The sequence below is a fragment of the Girardinichthys multiradiatus genome, chromosome 3 (assembly GCF_021462225.1).
Source record: "Girardinichthys multiradiatus isolate DD_20200921_A chromosome 3, DD_fGirMul_XY1, whole genome shotgun sequence".
NCBI lineage: Eukaryota > Metazoa > Chordata > Actinopteri > Cyprinodontiformes > Goodeidae > Girardinichthys > Girardinichthys multiradiatus.
Window position 1 is genome coordinate 11,092,534 of NC_061796.1, and position 19,590 is coordinate 11,112,123.

A 19,590-nucleotide genomic window follows, 5' to 3' on the forward strand; every position below is an offset into this window, starting at 1 on the left:
CTAATGAAAACCAGAGACATAACACATAGTGTCATAAAAATAAAAACACAAATCTCATAAATCTTGACAGCTTCTTATGTGTAAAAGCACATACGCTGCTTTTTTGAGTAAAGTGTAGGTAAGGCTATTGGTGATACTGGTCATGCAAGTATCGGACATCTGATTAATGCATTTTGTCATGGGGCAAACCACTAAAGGCAAAGAGCACCTATACATAAAAAGTCTTAGATTTTCTTGCCTTGCAACTGTTTTTGAACATGGGATACAAGAGCATTTCTTTCTTTTTGTCCATCAGTCACAGTGGCGTGTCATGCATGACTTAGAAGACAGATCGATAAAAACTCAGGTGCCAAATGTGATTGGCTACTCGCCGGAGTCTAGTTATCACCACCCCCTGCACTCACTCATCCGAGCACACATGGTTATATTCAGTGCTGCCTCGGCAGACTCCACTGAGGAAAGGGCTCAGTGCGACTCTCATAGAAGTTGGCTATTGCCAATAAGAATCACGGCCTATTTATGACAATCACATGATTTTTGTCAGGGAGTCAAAGTGGTCCGCAGGGGTCACTGGGCAGACAGAGACAGAGAGCGGCAAAGGGAGTGAGTGGCGAGGGGGTAAGTGATTGTTGTTGAGGAAAAAAAAGGAAGCATGACTTGACGGGGGAGAGGACCTGAGTTCATCCACTTTCTTGCATCTGGGCAGTGCGCTTGGAAATGAATGGAGACCAAACCGGTTTATCAGAAGAAGACTGCAGCTAAAACTGGTTGATGCTTTGTTCACCAAACTGCTGCAGCCGTTGTTTGACTTCTCAACTCAAGCTGCTGGAAAATCTCCCGAGTCTTTTTTTATACAAAGGTGATCCACGGAGATGGCTTTGTTGCGCCTTTTTCCTGCAGAAAAGATAAACTGGACGCGGTGGTTGACTTTGTCCTTCATCTGTTTTGGCACATCGTGCAAAGTAAGTCTGCTGTAGTGGATTAATTATACCCTTAGCGCACGTACGCGCACGTTTCAGATCTGATTAAGTCATCGCATTTTAATGCAACTGTTCAAAGCATAGAGATAGGTGGGAATTTGCAGGACGGAAGGCACGCTTACCTTTCCTTTCCTTGCAGAGCGTAGTTCTGAATAATGGTGCAGACCGCCCTGAATGTCAAGGTGCCTCGGCTGTTCTTCAGTCGCTTAATTTACCTCAACACACAGGTATGCTAAGTGTTAAAAGTTACTAAATATCTGACTGATTTTCATAAAAAATTTAAATGCTGTTTTTGTGTTGCTGTGATGTGTACTGTTAAGTATAGTTTTTTGCAAGCTTTTCTGCTCTGTCCGAATCTAAGAGTCTTTCTTGACATCGCTGAGGCAGCGCTCACCTGTGCGGCGAGTTTCCTCTCTTCACCACAGGGAGGCGACACGCAACCTGACACAAAATAGCCAGTTTCTGCTGCTGCAGCAGCTGATCACTGTTGTATAGCTCATTGTTGGAACACTGTGAGTAGAAACGAGTGAACTATTGTGTATATATAAGTGGAGTTAATGAAAAAGAGGTAAATTAACCAAAGCTATATAATCCTCAAAGATTTCTATGCTGTACCAAAAGTCTGAGACAATAGTTTCCAGTGATGGTGAACTAGTTCCCGATTAGCTAAATATTAATGTATGCAAGCACATATGGGAGATCCATCTGTTGTTTGAGTTTGCATTTTACCTCTGAGTCGACAATTTGCTTTGTTGATTTTAAACTCCAGATTGTTTTGTTGTTGATGTTGTCATGAAATGCAAGAATACATGTCTTTTAACTTGTGATAGCTACTCTGAAAATTTCAACTGTTGGTTTATTAAACATTCACAAGTACCTGACACCAAACGTTTGATTATCATGGAGTACATAGATTCAGTACTCAAACTCAACACTGAAACTGGTGCTGACTTTAAGTCAGAGCGCCTACTGTTTTATCAGTGCTAATGGCCATCAGGACCCACTAAACCAACAAACTAACAACTGCAAGATCTTGTCTCAGTTCAGTAGACGTCAGCAGACAAACTGTGTGTGTCTGTGTGCACTTTTCCCACAGACTCTTTGTGTATTGCCAGACATGGGTCACTGCAGCTGTTTTTTTTTTTTACTTAGAGTGGGTCTCTACACTAGAAGAGAGACTGTCTGCTTATGCCTGTGTATCTCTCTGCTGATGGTGGAGGACAAAGAAGTGACTTATGACTATTTTTTCCTTACTTTTACATGCTTTCCTGCCTGTTACTTGATGGCTGCATTTGTACGTAACCTTACAGATAGATAATCACAATGGTGAATATTTAAAGAATTGGTGGTTGCCTTCCACTGTAGCCACATGTGTGAAAACCTGTTGCAGTCAATAGAAAGCAAAGTGCTTAAACTATATGCAGGTGTTAATGAGTGTGCATGCATTTCATTCTGTGGGCAAGAACTTTGTCTGCCTCAAGATGCATCGCCTGACAAAGTTCAAACCTCAGGCAGTCGCACTGCTTGTAATGACAAACTGCCTACCAGTCTGCAGAGCCAAGCCATGTGTCTGAATTATATTTAATTATTAAAGTAGCTCACACTGTACATGGCTGAAAACTGTCTTAACCTACCATACATTCAAGATTGCTGTTTTTAATTTGTCTCTTAATCTGACAAAATGAAACATGAGTTTTGCACTGCTGCATTGTAATTTCTAATTTACAGTATTTTGCAGACGTTTTCACATCCCAAATTGTGTTTGTTGTTACAACTACAAACTTCAGCATGTTCTCTGTTGATTTTATAAGACTGGCCAACATCATATTGGTATAAATATGAAGTGGAAGGACGGGGATACATGGTTTTATTTTATTTATGTTTTTTGTTTTTTTTAATACAAATGTGTAAAAATGCAGCATGCATTTGAGTTCAGTCCGCTTTAGTTGATATTTTGTAGTCCTATTCTTAATGAGGTGTATAGGGGTTGGACAATGAAATTGAAACACCTGGTTTTAGACCACAATAATTTATTAGTATGGTTTAGGGCCTCCTTTTGCGGCAAATACAGCGTCAATTCGTCTTGGGAATGACATATACAAGTCCTGCACAGTGGCCAGAAGGATTTTAAGCCATTCCTCTTGCAGGATAGTGGCCAGGTCACTATGTGATACTGGTGGAGGAAAACGTTTCCTGACTCGCTCCTCCAAAACACCCCAAAGTGGCTCAATAATATTTAGATCTGGTGACTGTGCAGGCCATGGGAGATGTTCAACTTCACTTTCATGTTCATCAAACCAATCTTTCTCCAGTCTTGCTGTGTGTATTGGTGCATTGTCATCCTGATACACGGCACCGCCTTCAGGATACAATGTTTGAACCATTGGATGCACATGGTCCTCAACAATGGTTCGGTAGTCCATGGCAGTGACTAGCACAAGCACATCTAGCACAAGTATTGGGCCAAGGAAATGCCATGATATGGCAGCCCAAACCATCACTGATCCACCCCCATGCTTCACTCTGGGCATGCAACAGTCTGGGTGGTACGCTTCTTTGGGGCTTCTCCACACCGTAACTCTCCCGGATGTGGGGAAAACAGTAAAGGTGGACTCATCAGAGAACAATACATGTTTCACATTGTCCACAGCCCAAGATTTGCGCTCCTTGCACCATTGAAACTGACGTTTGGCATTGGCATGAGTGACCAAAGGTTTGGCTATAGCAGCCCGGCCGTGTATATTGACCCTGTGGAGCTCCCGACGGACAGTTCTGGTGGAAACAGGAGAGTTGAGGTGCACATTTAATTCTGCCGTGATTTGGGCAGCCGTGGTTTTATGTTTTTTGGATACAATCCAGGTTAGCACCCGGACATCCCTTTCAGACAGCTTCCTCTTGCGTCCACAGTTAATCCTGTTGGATGTGGTTTGTCCTTCTTGGTGGTATGCTGACATTACCCTGGATACTGTGGCTCTTGATACATCACAAAGACTTGCTGTCTTGGTCACAGATGCGCCAGCAAGACGTGCCCCAACAATTTGATCCAAACAATAAATTGTTGCCCTGCCTATAGGGTTGTTGTCCTACTGGAAGGGAGACGTTCACCCAAGCCTCTAACAGTTTCCTTCCAGGATTCCCCGGTATTTAGCTCCATCCATTTTCCCATTTACTATGACCAGCTTCCCTGTCCTTGCTGAAGAAAATCCCTGAAGAAAATCATGGTGTGTCCCCCTTATGGGCATGGTGGGTTAGGGTGATGGGCAATGTTAGGTTCCCGTAGAATGTAGCATTTTGCATATAGGCCAAAAAAGTTCATATTTGGTCTCATTTCATTAGAGCACCTTCTGCCCTATTCTTGGCTTGTCTTCAATGGTTTGTGGCGAAATGCAAAAATCACTTCTTGTGGTTTGCTTGGAGCTTTCTTCTTGCTACTCTTCCATAAAAGCAGATTCCTCTACCTGAGCTGTGGATTTTTGCAGCTCCTCCAGAGTTGGATTTTCAAGTAGTCTTTCCTTTGTTAAATGATAGGTTGAACAGTGCTCTATAAGATGTCCAAAGCTTAGAAATTTGTTTTATAACAAATCCAGCATTCAATTTTATGACAACTTTATCCGTGACCTGTCTGATGTTTTCCTTGGTCTTCATGATGCTGTTTGATCATCAGTGTTCTCTAGCCCTCTTCTGAAGCCTCAAGTTATTATAGGTGACTTCTGCATGCAAATGTTCTCACTGTGTTTTATTTTTTGGGTATCAAAGTAAACACTGCAGAGCACAAATTTGCACTACACTTTTGGGTAGTAGATTTGTATTTGTAAATAATTTTGAAAATCATGAATCCTTTTCCTTCCACATCTAAAATCTGTATTATCCTGTGTTGGTCTGGCACATGTGAAATTTGTAGTTGCAACTTTGCAAAATGTGGATACATTTGAGTTGTAGGAATACTATTGCTAGGCGATGCACATTGCAGTATACAATTAACAATGGGGCTGTCGTTTTTTTGTGCTGCTAAGGGTGTTACTAAGTGATCATCAACGTTTGGTGAATTGTACATTAGTTTCTCTTGCCAAAGGACCAATGTGTTTGTAAAAGTTAGAGGACTGTATTACACAGTATAATATAACTCACTCTCTGCAGAGTGGTGTGTTTTGGAAAAGCCTGCTTTACTTGCAATTATGTCTTGACCCTGCCAGCAGAAATATATGTATTGGGCAAGAACAACATAAAAAGAGGAAAGAAAAATAATGGTAATTTTTTTATTCAAGATGAGATGTAGGTAGAAGAACAATGTCTAACATGTTGTAGTAACTTGTATCAGTTATGACTTTGTAGAAGAACAATGAGAAGGAATCTAAAGATATATGTTTTTAAAAACCTTGCATCATAGCTGTTTCTTAATAACATCTCATCAAACACTAAAAACTAGCAAACAGTAGGTAGGTAGGTAGGTAGGTATGTGCATGCTAAAAATGTTGGATAAGGTTTTGAACCCATTAGACTGGTGAGACTGTGGAAGAATTGTTAAGATCTGGGGTTAGTTCAGTTGATTCAGCAATGTTATGTATCCAAATTCATGGTGTCAGCTTAATTACATACTTTACTAAATTGCCTAACACAAATTTTTCTATAAGTACTGTTTTTGTTATTTGTTTTCTTCATCTCAGAATTTATCAGGCTTCAGATGTGGTATTGGTTCAGGTTAAAATCAATGATCATGCATAGGCTGGTCACCACATAAGTCCAGAACCTAACTGCATTAGAAATACCAATGTACAACAAATCTAAAATAAATCTAGTTGTCTAAAATATTTGAGCAAGTATAAGGTAATATCCAAGTCATCAATGTAAAATGTGCATTTTGCTGTATTTAAAAAACATGAAAAAGTAAAAAGGTTAACAAACTGTCTCCACTAGTTCAGTCAGATGCTGCACAGTGTGGTTTGAAAATATAAGCTTAAAGCTTCATGAAGGAAACTGGGCCAGCGCTAAGCATCTAAAAGCCCCTTCATACAATGGCCAATCATCTTCTATCAGGACAAATCTGAAAAATAACAATCCAAGAAAATATCTACTGCTCTCATTCCTGCATGTTTTCAGGTTACTACAACACCACTACACTGTTTATAACCAGTGGATCATTACAAAAAAAAATTGTAAAGACTGAAATGGACAGATTTATCAAACAGTATGAAATAACAAAGCAGTGCTATGTTTGGAAATCAAAATAGTGGTACTTTGTGAAACATGGATGTGGTAGAGTCATGAATTGGACCTGTTTTGCTGCTGGAACTGAATGGTCTATCAACATTGTTGCTATAGTGAATTCTTATTTAAATTCTTGTTTCCATGCAATTCTAAGGGAAATATGATGTATATTTTAAGTGTAATCAAGAAAAACCTGGTTCATATTGCAAGACAGGAACCAGAACCACGCAATTCATTGAAAAACAAAATGTTATGAAAATATTTCAAATATTTTAAAGTTGAATCTGTTGGGATCCATTTGGAATAACCTGCAGCACATGTAAGGCATTTCAGCAAAATTGAAAGCGCTTAGCAACAAGCAATGTCTTAAAATTCATGGGATTGGGTAGAATAGAGTAGTAGGTATTGAAAATGCTTATTTTAGGGTGCTGCATCATTATTCCTTTGCAAAAAAGCTGAATAATGTTCAGATTCATTTTATAAAATGATATATATCATGGCAAACTTCAAGGTTTGTGGCCAAAATAAAACTGGTTTATAAGTCAAGTCCATTTTCAACTTGTTTCCATTTTCAACTTGTTTCTGCTTCGCTCATCTGACTAGAGGGAAGTTCTAAAAAGGAACATCCAGACCAAACACGTTATCTTGACAGAATAAACAGAGTTCTTCTCACTTTTGCTTCTTACGATTGCCTTTCTCACTGAATAAAAGATCAAGCTTCATATTTTCACATATTCTTTAAATTGTGTTTGACTTTTATAGGATCAGAACCTGCCTGGAAATCTGAAGATGTTTTAAAAGATGCTATGTATACAAAAATGCTCCCAAGGGGCTAAAACTGTTTGCATACTTTCACTGTGTTTAAAAAGTATACATCCTTAAAGGAAGTATTCTGCTTGTGTAACTGTTCAGATTGCATTTTAACTCAGTGTCTCAGTATTTATTCATTTTTGCATAAATAAATATTTATACAATTTGCTTGTCCTCTTTTGTTCTTGCCCTCTGTTTTATCCTACACAGAATACGAAATAGTAACCCCATATGAGGTCAACCACCATGGTGTGTACATCTCCCATGAAATCGTCCATCATAAGCGTAGAAGACATCGTCGATCCCTGACTCTAGATGCACAACCTTCAGACACTGGTAGCAGCAGTGAAACAGTCCACTTCCAGCTCAGAGGCTTGGGCCAGGATTTCCACATGGAGCTGAGGGAGACTTCGGAAAGCCTGATTGCACCTGGCTTCAGTGTCCAGGTCCTGGGAGGAAACGGCACAAAGAGCCTGAGGGTCTTCCACCAAGATGACCAATGCTTTTACCAAGGGTCACTGAGGTCAAGGGTCAACTCCTCAGTGGCACTGTCCACGTGCTTGGGGATGGTGAGTCTGAACATGCATAGAATCAGGTTGCACCCGAAGCTGGGCAAGAAGAAGTGAGAATATTCACATTTCACATGATGCACCAACACAAAATGAAGTACAATTGTTAGGTGTTAGAAGGTGTTTCAAATAATAATCTGACAAGTGTGGCATCAATTGTATTTGGATCATTTGAGTAAATACTTTATAGAACCACCTTTCAGTGCAATTGCAGTTGCATGAATTTTGGCATTTTTCCCTATCAGCTTTGCACAATTAGAGACTATAAGTTTTGCTATTTTTTCCTTGAAAATTGTCTTGAGCTCTCCGAGACTAAATGGACAGCATCAATTCTTAAAATCAGATTGTCTGTAAACTTTAATTTTCAAGACTTATCAAAGACTCAATTAGATTTAGCTCTGGATCTTGACTGAGCCATTATAACACATGGACTTGAGTTTATATAAACACAAGGTGGACCTCTGGCCCAGCCCTAAGTCTTTTGTGTCCTCTAACAGGTTGTATTCCAGGATTGCCCTGTGTTTAACTCCATCTATCTTCCTATCAACTCTGCCCAGCTTCTCTGTCACTGGCTGAGAACAGAACCCCTACAGTATAATTGCACTACTATCATGTTTCAGGGTGCAGATTGTGTGTTAAGGGTGCAGTGTTAGTTTTCTACCACACAAAGCTTTACATGTGGACAACAAAGTTCGCTCTGGGTCTCATCTGAGCAGAGCACCTTCTTCCATGTTATGTTTGCTTTGTACCCTACATTGATTAATGCAAACTACTAAATGGATTTCTAATGGTATTTCTTTCAATTCTTGATTTATTCCCGCAACTCTGCTAAGGTCAATATTATGAAGGGCAAGACTAATAGAGGTTTCTCTTTATCTACACCAGAGCTACCATGAACTTCTTGGATGTTTCTCTGAATAACGTTCTCCTTGGCTGTCACTGTCATTCTATCTGGACAACCACAACATGTTAGGCTTGCAGTTGTGTTACTCTTTTTATTTTTAGATGATGAGTTTACCAGCACTCTCTAAGATGTTCAAAGCTTGAGATTTTGTTTTATAATCTAACCCCGCTTAAACTTCTCCACGAAATTAATCCCTGACCTGTCTGGCGTGTTCCTTGGTCTCCTTGGTGCTGTTTGTTTTCCTTTGTTCTTTAGCAAAACTGTGAAACCTTTAGAAAACATCTGTATTTAAATGCTGTTTAAATTACACACAGGTGGACTCTATTTAGTTAGGTGTGTTCTCAAGGTATTCGGTTACATCTGAGTTTATTTAGAAGTATCTGAATTGAAAATATATGCAAACCACACTTTCAGAATTTTGTAGAAAGGTTTGAAAACCATGTGTACCTTTTTATCTATCTTTAGAATTATGTGCTACTTCGTGTTGGTCTATAACATAAAATACCAATAGCATACATTGACGTTTATTTGTGTAACATGCAGAATGTGAAATGTTTTTTCCTTTGTACCAGTCAAGAGGTCAGTTGAACTGAAAGTATATCCATGGAACAATCTTGTTTTAGTTTAGGTTTTGGCTGTATTTACATTCATCGGGGTGTGCTTTATTCACATTAGCTGAACTAAATCATAAGATACAGTAATAAACAATCAGGTACAACCAGACACGGAGTTAATATCAGCAACTAAGTCATATAAACTGGCTTTACTGAACATTAGATCTCTGTCAGAAAAATAATTTTTAATCAATGACTTCATTACTGACCACAATCTTGATGTTATGTTTTTAACTGAAACATGGTTACATGAATTTAATGAAGCTCCCATTCTGATAGAGTCGACGCCTCCGAACTACAATTTTCTTTGTGTGAGCAGACAGCAAAGAAAAGGTGGAGGGGTGGCCACTTTCTTTAAAGATTTACTAAAGTGTAAAAAAGTATTTCTGGCAAATTTGACTCTTTTGAATATTTGGCTCTCCAGGTAAAGAGCCCGGTCCGAACCATGTTCTTGAATATTTACAGGCCTCCTAAGTCCAAAACAAACTTTATCATTGATTTTAATGAGCTTTTATCTGTGATATGTGTTGATTATGACTGTTTAATAATTGTGGGAGACTTCAACATTCACATGGACAATCCTGAAGACAGAAGTACAATAAATCTATGTGACACTCTTAGAAATTTTGGTTTGACTCAACATGTTAAACAGCAAACGCACAAACAGGGACATATTTTGGACTTGTTCATCACTAAGGGTCTAAACATTTCCAAGGTGTCTATAACTGATGTTGCCCTATCTGACCACTTTTCTGTTATTTTTGAAAGCATCATCTCCAGTGGCTCAGTTTGCCAAAGAGACATTATAAGAAAATGCATCTTTAAGGACGGTGCGGCTGAAAACTTTAACCAGATTTACTCTTCTATCTCCAATTTGCCCTGTAACACTGTAGATGAGCTGGTAGATAACTTTCATTCTAAAACCTCAGACATCATTGATTCAGTTGCTCCAATTAAAGTGAAAGTCGTTTTTGGGAAGAAAATGTCTCCATGGAGAAGATACAGATATAACCTACAACTGAAAAATGCAAGGGAATCCTTCTTTTCTGAGATCATCAGCAAAAACATTAACAATGCTTGTGCATTATTTGCCACGGTCGACAGGTTACCAAACCCTCCTGTAACTGTAGCATCTGAACTCCACTCTACCAGGGCCTGCAATGAATTTACTAACTACTTTAGTGAAAAAACCCAAAAGATCAGAGGGGCAGTCAAATCATCCACATCAACTCCAGTACCAAAGTTGTCTCCAACTAGAACTGATTTTGACAAAATTTCCCAATTTCACCAAATAAACTAGAAAAACTTAGAAGAAATTGTACAGCAACTAAGCTATTCTTCCTGCTGTCTCGATCTGCTGTCTCGATCTTTTGCCCGTAATAACATCTGATTTAACTCAAATAATAAACACGTCCCTTTTGTCAGGTGTTTTCCCCCAGGCCCTGAAAACAGCAATTATCAAACCTCTATTGAAAAAGAGTAACTTGGACAAGCTGCTACTACAGAACTACAGGCCTATATCAAACCTCCCCTTCATCAGTAAGATTATTGAAAAAGCTGTGTTTCAGCAGTTAAACAACTTCCTAACAACGACCAACCGCTTCGATGTCTTCCAGTCAGGCTTCCGTGCTCACCACAGTACAGAGACTGCTCTTGTCAAGGTGTTCAATGACATCCGTATAAATGCAGACTGTGGAAGAACCACAGTGCTGGTATTATTGGACCTTAGTGCAGCATTCGACACTGTTGATCACTCCATTTTATTAGAGCACCTGGAAAACTGGGTCAGCCTTTCTGGTACAGCACTCGATTGGTTTAAATTCTATTTGAAGGAGAGGGACTTTTTTGTGTCAGTAGGTAACTTTACATCAGAGACCACAAAAATCATGTGGTGTTCCCCAAGGGTCCATCTTAGGGCCCCTCCTATTCAGTATCTACGTGCTCCCCCTAACTCAGATTTTAATAAACAACGACGTAAGTTATCATAACTATGCAGTCGACACACAGCTATACGTTACGATGTCACCAGGTGACCATGAACCCATTCAAACGCTGGGTAAATGCATTGAAGAAATCAATGCATAGATGTGCCAAAAGTTTCTTCAGCTGAATCAAAACAAAACTGAAGTAATAATCTTTGGACCAAAGGAAGAGCATTTAAAAGTTAGCACACAGCTTCAGTTAATACAGCTAGAAACCACCAGTCAGGCTCGAAACCTGGGTGTAGTGATGGACTCAGACCTGAACCTTCAGAGGCACATAAAGGTAGTAACAAGGTCGGCCTTCTATCACCTAAAGAACATCTCCAAGATTAAAGGATTAATGTCTCGCAGGACCTTGAAAAACTAATTCATGCGTTCGTCTTTAGTAGAATTGATTACTACAACGGTGTCTTCACAGGTCTGCCTAAAAAGTCAATCAGACAGCTGCAGTTGATCCAGAACGCTGCTGCCCGCGTCCTCACTAGAACTAAAAGTGGAGCACATCACCCTGGTTCTAAAGTCCTTACACTGGCTCCCTGTAGCTCAGAGAATAGACTTTAAAATACTTATGTCAGTCTATAAATCACTGAATGGCTTACCACCAAAATACATTACAGACTTGTTGTCAGTGTATCAACCACCCAGACATCTCAGGTCATCTCGCTCAAATCTACTCTGCATACCCAGAACCAGAACTAAACATGGAGAAGCAGCTTTTAGTTCTTATGCTCCACTAATCTGGAATAAACTCCCAGAAAACTGTTCAACTTTCCTGTCATTTTCTTATCCATCATTCCATTCTCTTTATTTTTTTTTAATTACCTCTGTTTCATTTTCTGTATCATTGTAATGATTTTCCTTATGTACAGCGCCTTGAGTGCCTCGTTGCTGAAAAGCGCTAAATAAATAAACATGACTTGACTTGACTTGACTTGACTTAAAGAAAATCAGGAGCTTGGGAGCCATATAAACCTGACTGGTCTTGATAATGTGATAATGTAAACACAATGTGTCAGGGCTTGTCACGCTGAAACCTACAGATCAAGAAAAAAAAGAAGTTAGTGGCCCCTTTTAGTTTTCATATGAAAAATGAGAAAGTCTAAATTAACGATAATGTGTACTTAAAACTAAATCTGGCAATAGAGCCAAATTGAAGTACAATATAGTTGTTGTTCAGCATTATTTTATTAAACACATAGTTTGTTCTTTCAGTTTTTCTCTGTGAGGCTCTAATTCACATACCACTGAAGGTAGAGAATAGGATGTCCAGTAATGTCAGAAAGAGTGTATTTGACTTTTTTAAAAATGCATTTACACTGATGATGTTGGACCCTCAAATGTCCCTCCACTGCAGTCTGTACAGAAATATGCCCCTTTCCCGTTACATATACATATATTTAATTGTCATAAGCTTAAAATCAAATGCATAGTGTTCCCTTAGTTTTAATAAAGAACAAGTCTTAAAATAAAAATAATTCGACTTAGTTTCACCTCAGCCTGGCCCTTTTTAACTGTATTAAAACCTGACTCACACTGGTAATGTTTAGAATTGTAGAAATCACTTTTGCTTCTGAGAATTACCCTCTGAAACTAGAGGTTTCAAATGGCACATCTCAAGGGACAGTTGTCCATCTGTAAGTATGTATGTGGTCAGAGGCGTTCCAAATAAAAGATTTAGTCATAGAGGGTTGCTGTGCCTGTAAATGTGGTTCTCACAGTTGATGTTGGCCAGGACAAACTGGGCCATTGCATCCAAAGGGAATTGGACTTTTTCTGTTATATGTTAGGGAACTAAAATTATTTATCTGCAATCAAAGACATTAAGGCTTCTTGGGAAAGATTAAATAGTCCCACAAATGCCCAAATGTCTCATACCATGCTCTGAACCATGTTCTTTGTTTTTACAAATACACATATTAACAAAAGCATCTCAATAATTCAAAGTGGTTGTAAGATGAATAATAAAATGATTTTGCCATTAAATTAAACTTGTATTCATTGCCTCAAGTCAGTATTACACCATTGATGTGGGGCCATTTCTCACAGTCATGGTGAAGACCTCACTCAGAGACAAGTACCTACAACACAAATACTTTTTTTATTGTGGGGATGATTTGACTAGTTTGAGGTTAAAATAAAATTATCTTAGCATATTTTAATGTACAGGTGCATCTTTAATACATTAACATATATGATTGAAACATAAATGATTTATTAATTAATTATTCATCAATTATTACAGTAATGTTATATGTTATGGCCATGTTACAACTGACACAATCATGGTTACGGCTGCTGACTTGACAGTATTCCAGAAGACAGTCATTGGTTAAGCTTTTTTGTGTTTTGGCTTATTGAAGAACACATGCATCTCAATAAATAGAGATATATTTCCAAAAGTTATTTTATTCTAGTAATCCAAATGAAAATGTGAAACAAACATAGATTCATTATACACAGAGCGATGTTTTTCAAGCATTTATTTCAGTTAATTTTGATAAATAACTCAAATGAGTCCTGTGTTAAAACACAGTAACAGAAAGATTAGTGGAAGAAAACAGTGTGGTACACAGAGGTCCACAAGTAACAGGAATAACTGCAGCCTTGATAGGTGTGTTAGGCCTAGTCCTTTAAGGAGACTGACTTAGATAATCGCAACCACTTTCTAAACCGAATTACTGAAATAAATAAACTTTGCAGTAATAATCTATTTTATTAAGATACACCTTGTAGTGTGTCTACAAGCAAATATTGGCAACAGATATTCAGCGAGTGACCCAAAGTTTAACTAGTTGTTACTTTGATGGGCCTGGTTTTAACCATGGTTGGGTTATTCATCCTAAATAAATATTTTCTTTCTTTCCGAGTTACTTAGCCCAGATGAGGGCTTATGGGGCTGGTAGATAAATGCAGAAAGAAAACTAAAGAAATCATAGTAAAAGAAAAAGATCAAGAGAGGGAGATTATAAGGGTCTTTCCAGCAATATAATCCCTACAATTTTTTTTTTCAGTACTTCTAAGTGCAATTGACAGGAGTAAAGATGTGTTTTCAACTTTTCCCTTGTGGCAGCCCATATGGGGTTTGATGACAGTAGAGAGATCAACCATGAAAGTTCCTTTCTCAAAAGCAATGCATTGGTGAAACAAAGGTAGCATGCCAGTCCCAACTAAGCTCACAACCCACCTACCAAAAAGTTTCATACTCTGGACAGTCACACATGTGAAAGGAAACCTCACATAATTGCTGCTCCTTTGTGTTGACTTCATGTTGCAGCATAATGTGGTTTAGTCTAGCTTTATTGGAGTGAAAGTGTTACAGGGTTAGCAAAGTGCTTTGTTGACATTTTTCATTCTAGTAAAATATTTGTTGTTTTTATTGTATAGTCATCCAGTGTAAGGCTTGGCCACATTCAAAGATAGAAGCCAGGTAAAGTCTCTTCATCTAAGGTGAAAAAAGGTATTTTGCATTTATTTGAACACAACTGTGAGAGGAAAAGAGCTGCTGCCACATTATGTTGCACATTCCTATGTATGTTGATGTCTCTATATGTTTTATCTGGTTCTAAGCGTGAAAGCATATTTTGTCAAACCATCACGTTCTGTCACACCCTTGCAGAATATGTGTTGCTTATGATGCACCTCCATTTTTGTATAGTGTGCTTTTTTGGATGTAGAGTGTAATTGCATGGTGTGCTGCCTTTTTGTCATGATGCTAGCATCTCATATGTTTTTGCTTTTATGAGACTTCATAGGCACCGTTCACACTGCAGACAAATGTGGCCCAAATCTAATTTTTTGGGGGTCAAGTGACCACGTCAGACTTTTTAGAACAAGTGTGAACACTCATATCTGGCCCATATCTGACTTTTTCAAGTCACATTTGAGCCACATTCATATGTGGTCCTGAATCCGACTTGTGTCTGATCTTTTGGAATGTGACCCCAGTGGGAACGACTAAGGCGCATTAGATGTGACTTTGACGTCACTTTTCATCACAACTTTGCACCGCAAAGCAGGAAACGGTAGCAGTTAGCAAAACAGACGATCGACTAGAACTAATGCACAGTGGAGTAAAAGCAAGACGTTAGAGCTTGATAATAAACAGAGATAAAACTTTGTTAAAGCCTAATTGAAAGGCTTATAGGAACTGTCTGGATGTGGAATGTAGTTTGTATTGTAAAATTGTTCAAACAGAAGACTTTAAAATGCCATCAAGGTGACCGAGCAGTTGATGAACTGCGCCTGCTGCAGTATGATACACTGGATTGCATCAAGTCTTCTGGCTGTGGAGTTGAGAGGAGAGGCGCTGACATATATGATTAAAAGTTGCCCTCAACGTGATAAAGTTCTGAATAAACTCAGTCTCTGTAAACTTCGTGACATCCCTGCCCCACCATTGCTTGCTGCGTCTCTGCATCCAGTTTGTTTTGCTGAATTGGCAGGCAGATCTCCCTAAAACAGAACAATAAAGAGTTTCACTCTCCTTTTATACATGTTTTCCACAGCACCCGCTGACATAATAAATGGCTTCTGTTGTGCACTTAAACCATAACACCTATTTCTCTGTTTACTGTTGTGGTGTGCATTTTCAAAGTAATGTGAACAACCACACAAATACTGTAAATCCGATTTCTGAAAAAATCGGATTTGAGCCTCAAGACCTGCAGTTTGAACGCCTTCATCACTTGATCACCGTGGGCTGAAACTTCAATGCACTATAGACAGTCCGTGAGTGCCCCCATGTGGTTAAATAAAGGTTGAGGTAATCACAAAATAGGCCAGACTATCGTGTTGTAGCTATTCCAAGTATTCAATGTGCTGATTTGAGTTTATCTTCATCAGTGCAGACAGAGCATTTTCATACCTTGGCATGAGCTTAAGTAATATTATTATTGGCTACAACATTTACGTCAGTTTTTCAGCTGTGCTGCCAATGGTTAGGCTTCAATCCTTTTAGCACAGAACTTGGCACTTTTAATTTACCACTGAGCTTACTCTAGATGTATATGAGTTCTCTTCTAAGATACATCACAGCACATCTCATGCAACTAGATCTTCAAGAAACATGTTATGATTTTTGTTTTGCTGAAAAAAATGGTAACTAGTTGCTTTGGTGACTGTTTAACTTGGCTATTTGCAGATTTCAACTAGCTGTACCTGGATCCTGTGCTACCTAGTGCAAGTTTTAATATTATAAATAAAATTAAAGAGCTCAGCATTGTACCTGTTTTCTGTATTAAAACTGCTCCAAAACTGCTACCATAGCTTTACTGTTGCCGAAGTAAAATTTGAATTTTAAAAGGAGTCACTAAACCCTAAGTAAGGACAAGCTAAGGATATTGTCTCCCAGTGTCAGTCTGGAATAATTAAATTTGACAATGAATGAGACAGTGAAATATTATGACACTAATGTCAGTCTAGCATTGAAATACTTTGTAGGATTAAGACCCTCCTAAGATCCAACAGCTGATGGACAATTAATGTCCCACATAAGGTTTAGAGTGTGTACTTGGTAGTATCCAGAAAAATAACATTTAAAGTTTTTTTCAGGCTTTTTTTCTGAAGATATGTTGATAAATTAGTTGGTTATTAAATTAGGCATAACTAGGTCTGTAAGATTTTGTTCAAATTCCCATTATTAGTCTTCCTTCAAATGCTTCTGTTTGTCTTCACCCAAGTTAATCTCTCACACTTGTAACCCAAACCTCTTTTTTAATTTCTTCTGTAAAAGTACTGGTTGAATTTTTTGCCTTAAGGCTAGTAATTGCAGTGATAATTTCATGCTGCACACTTGGCCCACCTCTGGGATTTCCAGAATTATATGAGGGATGCTCTACTGATCTGATAGAGCTTTGAAAAGTGAATAGTGTGGTCTTGACATGTTGCTATCTTCAGTGTTTTGCATACCATTTATGAAGAAATCTGGAAAATATTTTACCGGTTTTATCATGCATGAATATCAATCATTGTTTCTTCCAGTCATGCAAAGCAGACTTCGGGTGGATCAGAGTCAATTCCTGGTGAAAATCCCCAATTAATTTGGGGAAATAAATAAGAGAGACGCATACTGGACATTCAGGTGCACCTTTTAATACACTGAATGCTTCCTACTGACTCCTTGCTTTCCGTTATAGTTTTCTTACCCGCCCATCCCCATTCCTGTTGCTGCTTGTCTGTGTCAGTCTTGACTCTGGAGAGCCCAGCTGTTTGTGCCCTCCCAAGTAGTGTTTCAGCATTTTATGACAGCTATTTGCACCTAGTGGAAGACAGTGTGTAATCTGATGACTATGGCTATATAGAACTAGAGCCAGTGACCCGATCTCCTGATATAGAGGCCTGTATACACAGCCTTAAAATAAACAGCTCAGAAACATGCTTTGTAAGTATACATAGCATTTCTGCAAATAATGTATTTATTTGCAAACCAAATTGTAGATTGTAATATTCTGTGCATAAAAGGTTCTAATATATATTGCATTAATTTTACCTTACTTCTTATAGACTAAGTGGTCTGGGTTGTGTTTTCAAACAAAAACATACAATATATACTCTAAATATAAATGATCATATTTTGTTTCATAGCCTTACAAATATTATAATGCCAACATTTTGACTAGATTTTAAATATTAATTGACATTAGCCCAAATAGAGGCTGAGTGATTTGTTTATTTTTTATTTTTTTACCTATGACATAAAGGATTTTAGAGAAAATTGGTGCAAAATCTCTTTGAAAAAGAAAAACTTTCTAAGCTTTGGACAGAGGGTCAATGTGCATGAAGAAATTAGAAGAAATGGTAAAAAATATCTGATCGCAAAAGTCAAAGGAACACATTTAAAAGACAGAGTTTTAAGGGTTATGAAAAGTATTACGCAAAATGCAAATTAAAGGTATGCACAGCATGCAGCTTTCACAGTAACACTAAAATACTCATTAGCAGGTGTTCCAAACTTGGCTCAGAAATTATCAGGGGAATTCTGTGACAGTTTAGACCTAATAAAAGCCACTGCAGAAACTCAACCCAAATGGAAGTCTTCCAGAAAGCAAACCCTTTGTTCATTGAAAGCAATGGAAAGCATAGCAAGCGATGGGGTTGAAGGCATCAATGTGTTTACCTCCTTCTGCACCCTCAAAGGGAAAGAATAAAGTATAGAATGGAAAACATTGATCAACCTATATCTTTATTTTAAGGAATGTATGTTTAATATAGAATTATCAACTTTGGGTTTGATCAAAGCATTTCAGACTGAGCTAGAGTTGATAAAATGTAGCTCAAACTACTGAAGAAATAAAGTGAAGTGTAATGTGTAATCCCCCTTAATTTAGCACCAAATTGGAAGTGACCAAGAGGGGTGGGCAAGGGGGGAGGGGAGTTGTGTGTGTGCGTGTGTGTGTGTGTGTGTGTGAGGGGGGTGGGGGGTGATATATGGCTTGAATTTGGCCTCAGGACCTCAGATAATTCAGATTAAAACACATAATTAGGTGTTTCAAGATGAATGGTAGGAGCAATGTTTTTTGATCGTGATTTGAGTAAATGATTATTTTTCAGCTGCTAAGAAGTGATTTTAACATCTAGTTTGCAAGTGAAGGATTTAATCTGCCCCATAATGTCTTTTTTTCTTTCCTGTTAATTACATTATTAACATCAAAGCACAATGGGTCTTTTGCATGATGTGTGATTACAGTTAACAGGCTGTGCGTTGCTTAATCATTAATGTTCATATTTGCCATGATATTTGTGTGCATTACGCAGATAATCTCACTGACAGCGATGTTACGCTGGAATGATCAAGACGCAAGAAAAAAAGTGTTTCAAGGAATTTTTATATCATGGCTTTTGTTTTTGATTGGCTCCAAATCAGAGCTTAAATAATGCTACAAAGAATCCTCTATTGTCATCTATTTTTATTGTTTTTATTTTTTCCAACCTAAATCTGTTGGCACATGTACAGGAGATTCTTTCTCCACATCATCTTTCATTTTATCTATGCCTCCTTCTGGCCAAAGACAGCAGACATCCTAGTTAGCAACTGCATTTCAAACATGCTAAATTCACACGCTAACATTGCGCCCGCAATCCCTTTCAAGTTTGGAAAATCGCATTGGTAAAATCGCGGGTGGTAAAGGATTACATTTGCACGTACTCCTCCAATAGGCAGGTGTTCTGCCTATTTATGAAGGCAGACACGCTAAAAGGTTTGAGGGCACAGTGCTGCTGATTTTGTACACGTACTCCAATTACCGCGTCATTTGTTGATCAGCCTTGCAGACGCAAACAGGTTTGTGTGCGGTTTAGTACAAGCAACTCTTTTGAAGATCAGGCCCTTAATCTTAAGATCTCATCCTGCCTGTCATACAAGTTCCATGCTGGTCAAATCCGGCCAATGTATGAACAATCAGTGGGGTCAGAAGGTTTTAAAACACTTGTTGTGAAAGACGGAAATGGGAGGAGAAAGAAGTATAAATATTGCAGGATTTTTGTGCAGACCGAATAATACAAAACTTTCAGAACGCTGTGCTATCTCTT

The 19,590-nt window shown here is 38.4% G+C and overlaps 1 protein-coding gene across 1 annotated transcript in view; it reads left to right on the top strand.

The window, feature by feature from the left end:
- Positions 1-446: 446 nt before the first annotated feature.
- The window catches only part of LOC124864409 (A disintegrin and metalloproteinase with thrombospondin motifs 16), a 90,104-nt gene continuing 70,960 nt past the window's right edge, over positions 447-19,590 (top strand). Inside the window, exons 1-3 of the mRNA XM_047359195.1 lie at positions 447-962; positions 1,120-1,207; positions 7,206-7,564. Coding sequence (XP_047215151.1) covers positions 873-962; positions 1,120-1,207; positions 7,206-7,564 — 537 coding nt within the window. The 5' untranslated portion in view covers positions 447-872. The remainder of the gene's footprint in view (positions 963-1,119; positions 1,208-7,205; positions 7,565-19,590) is intronic.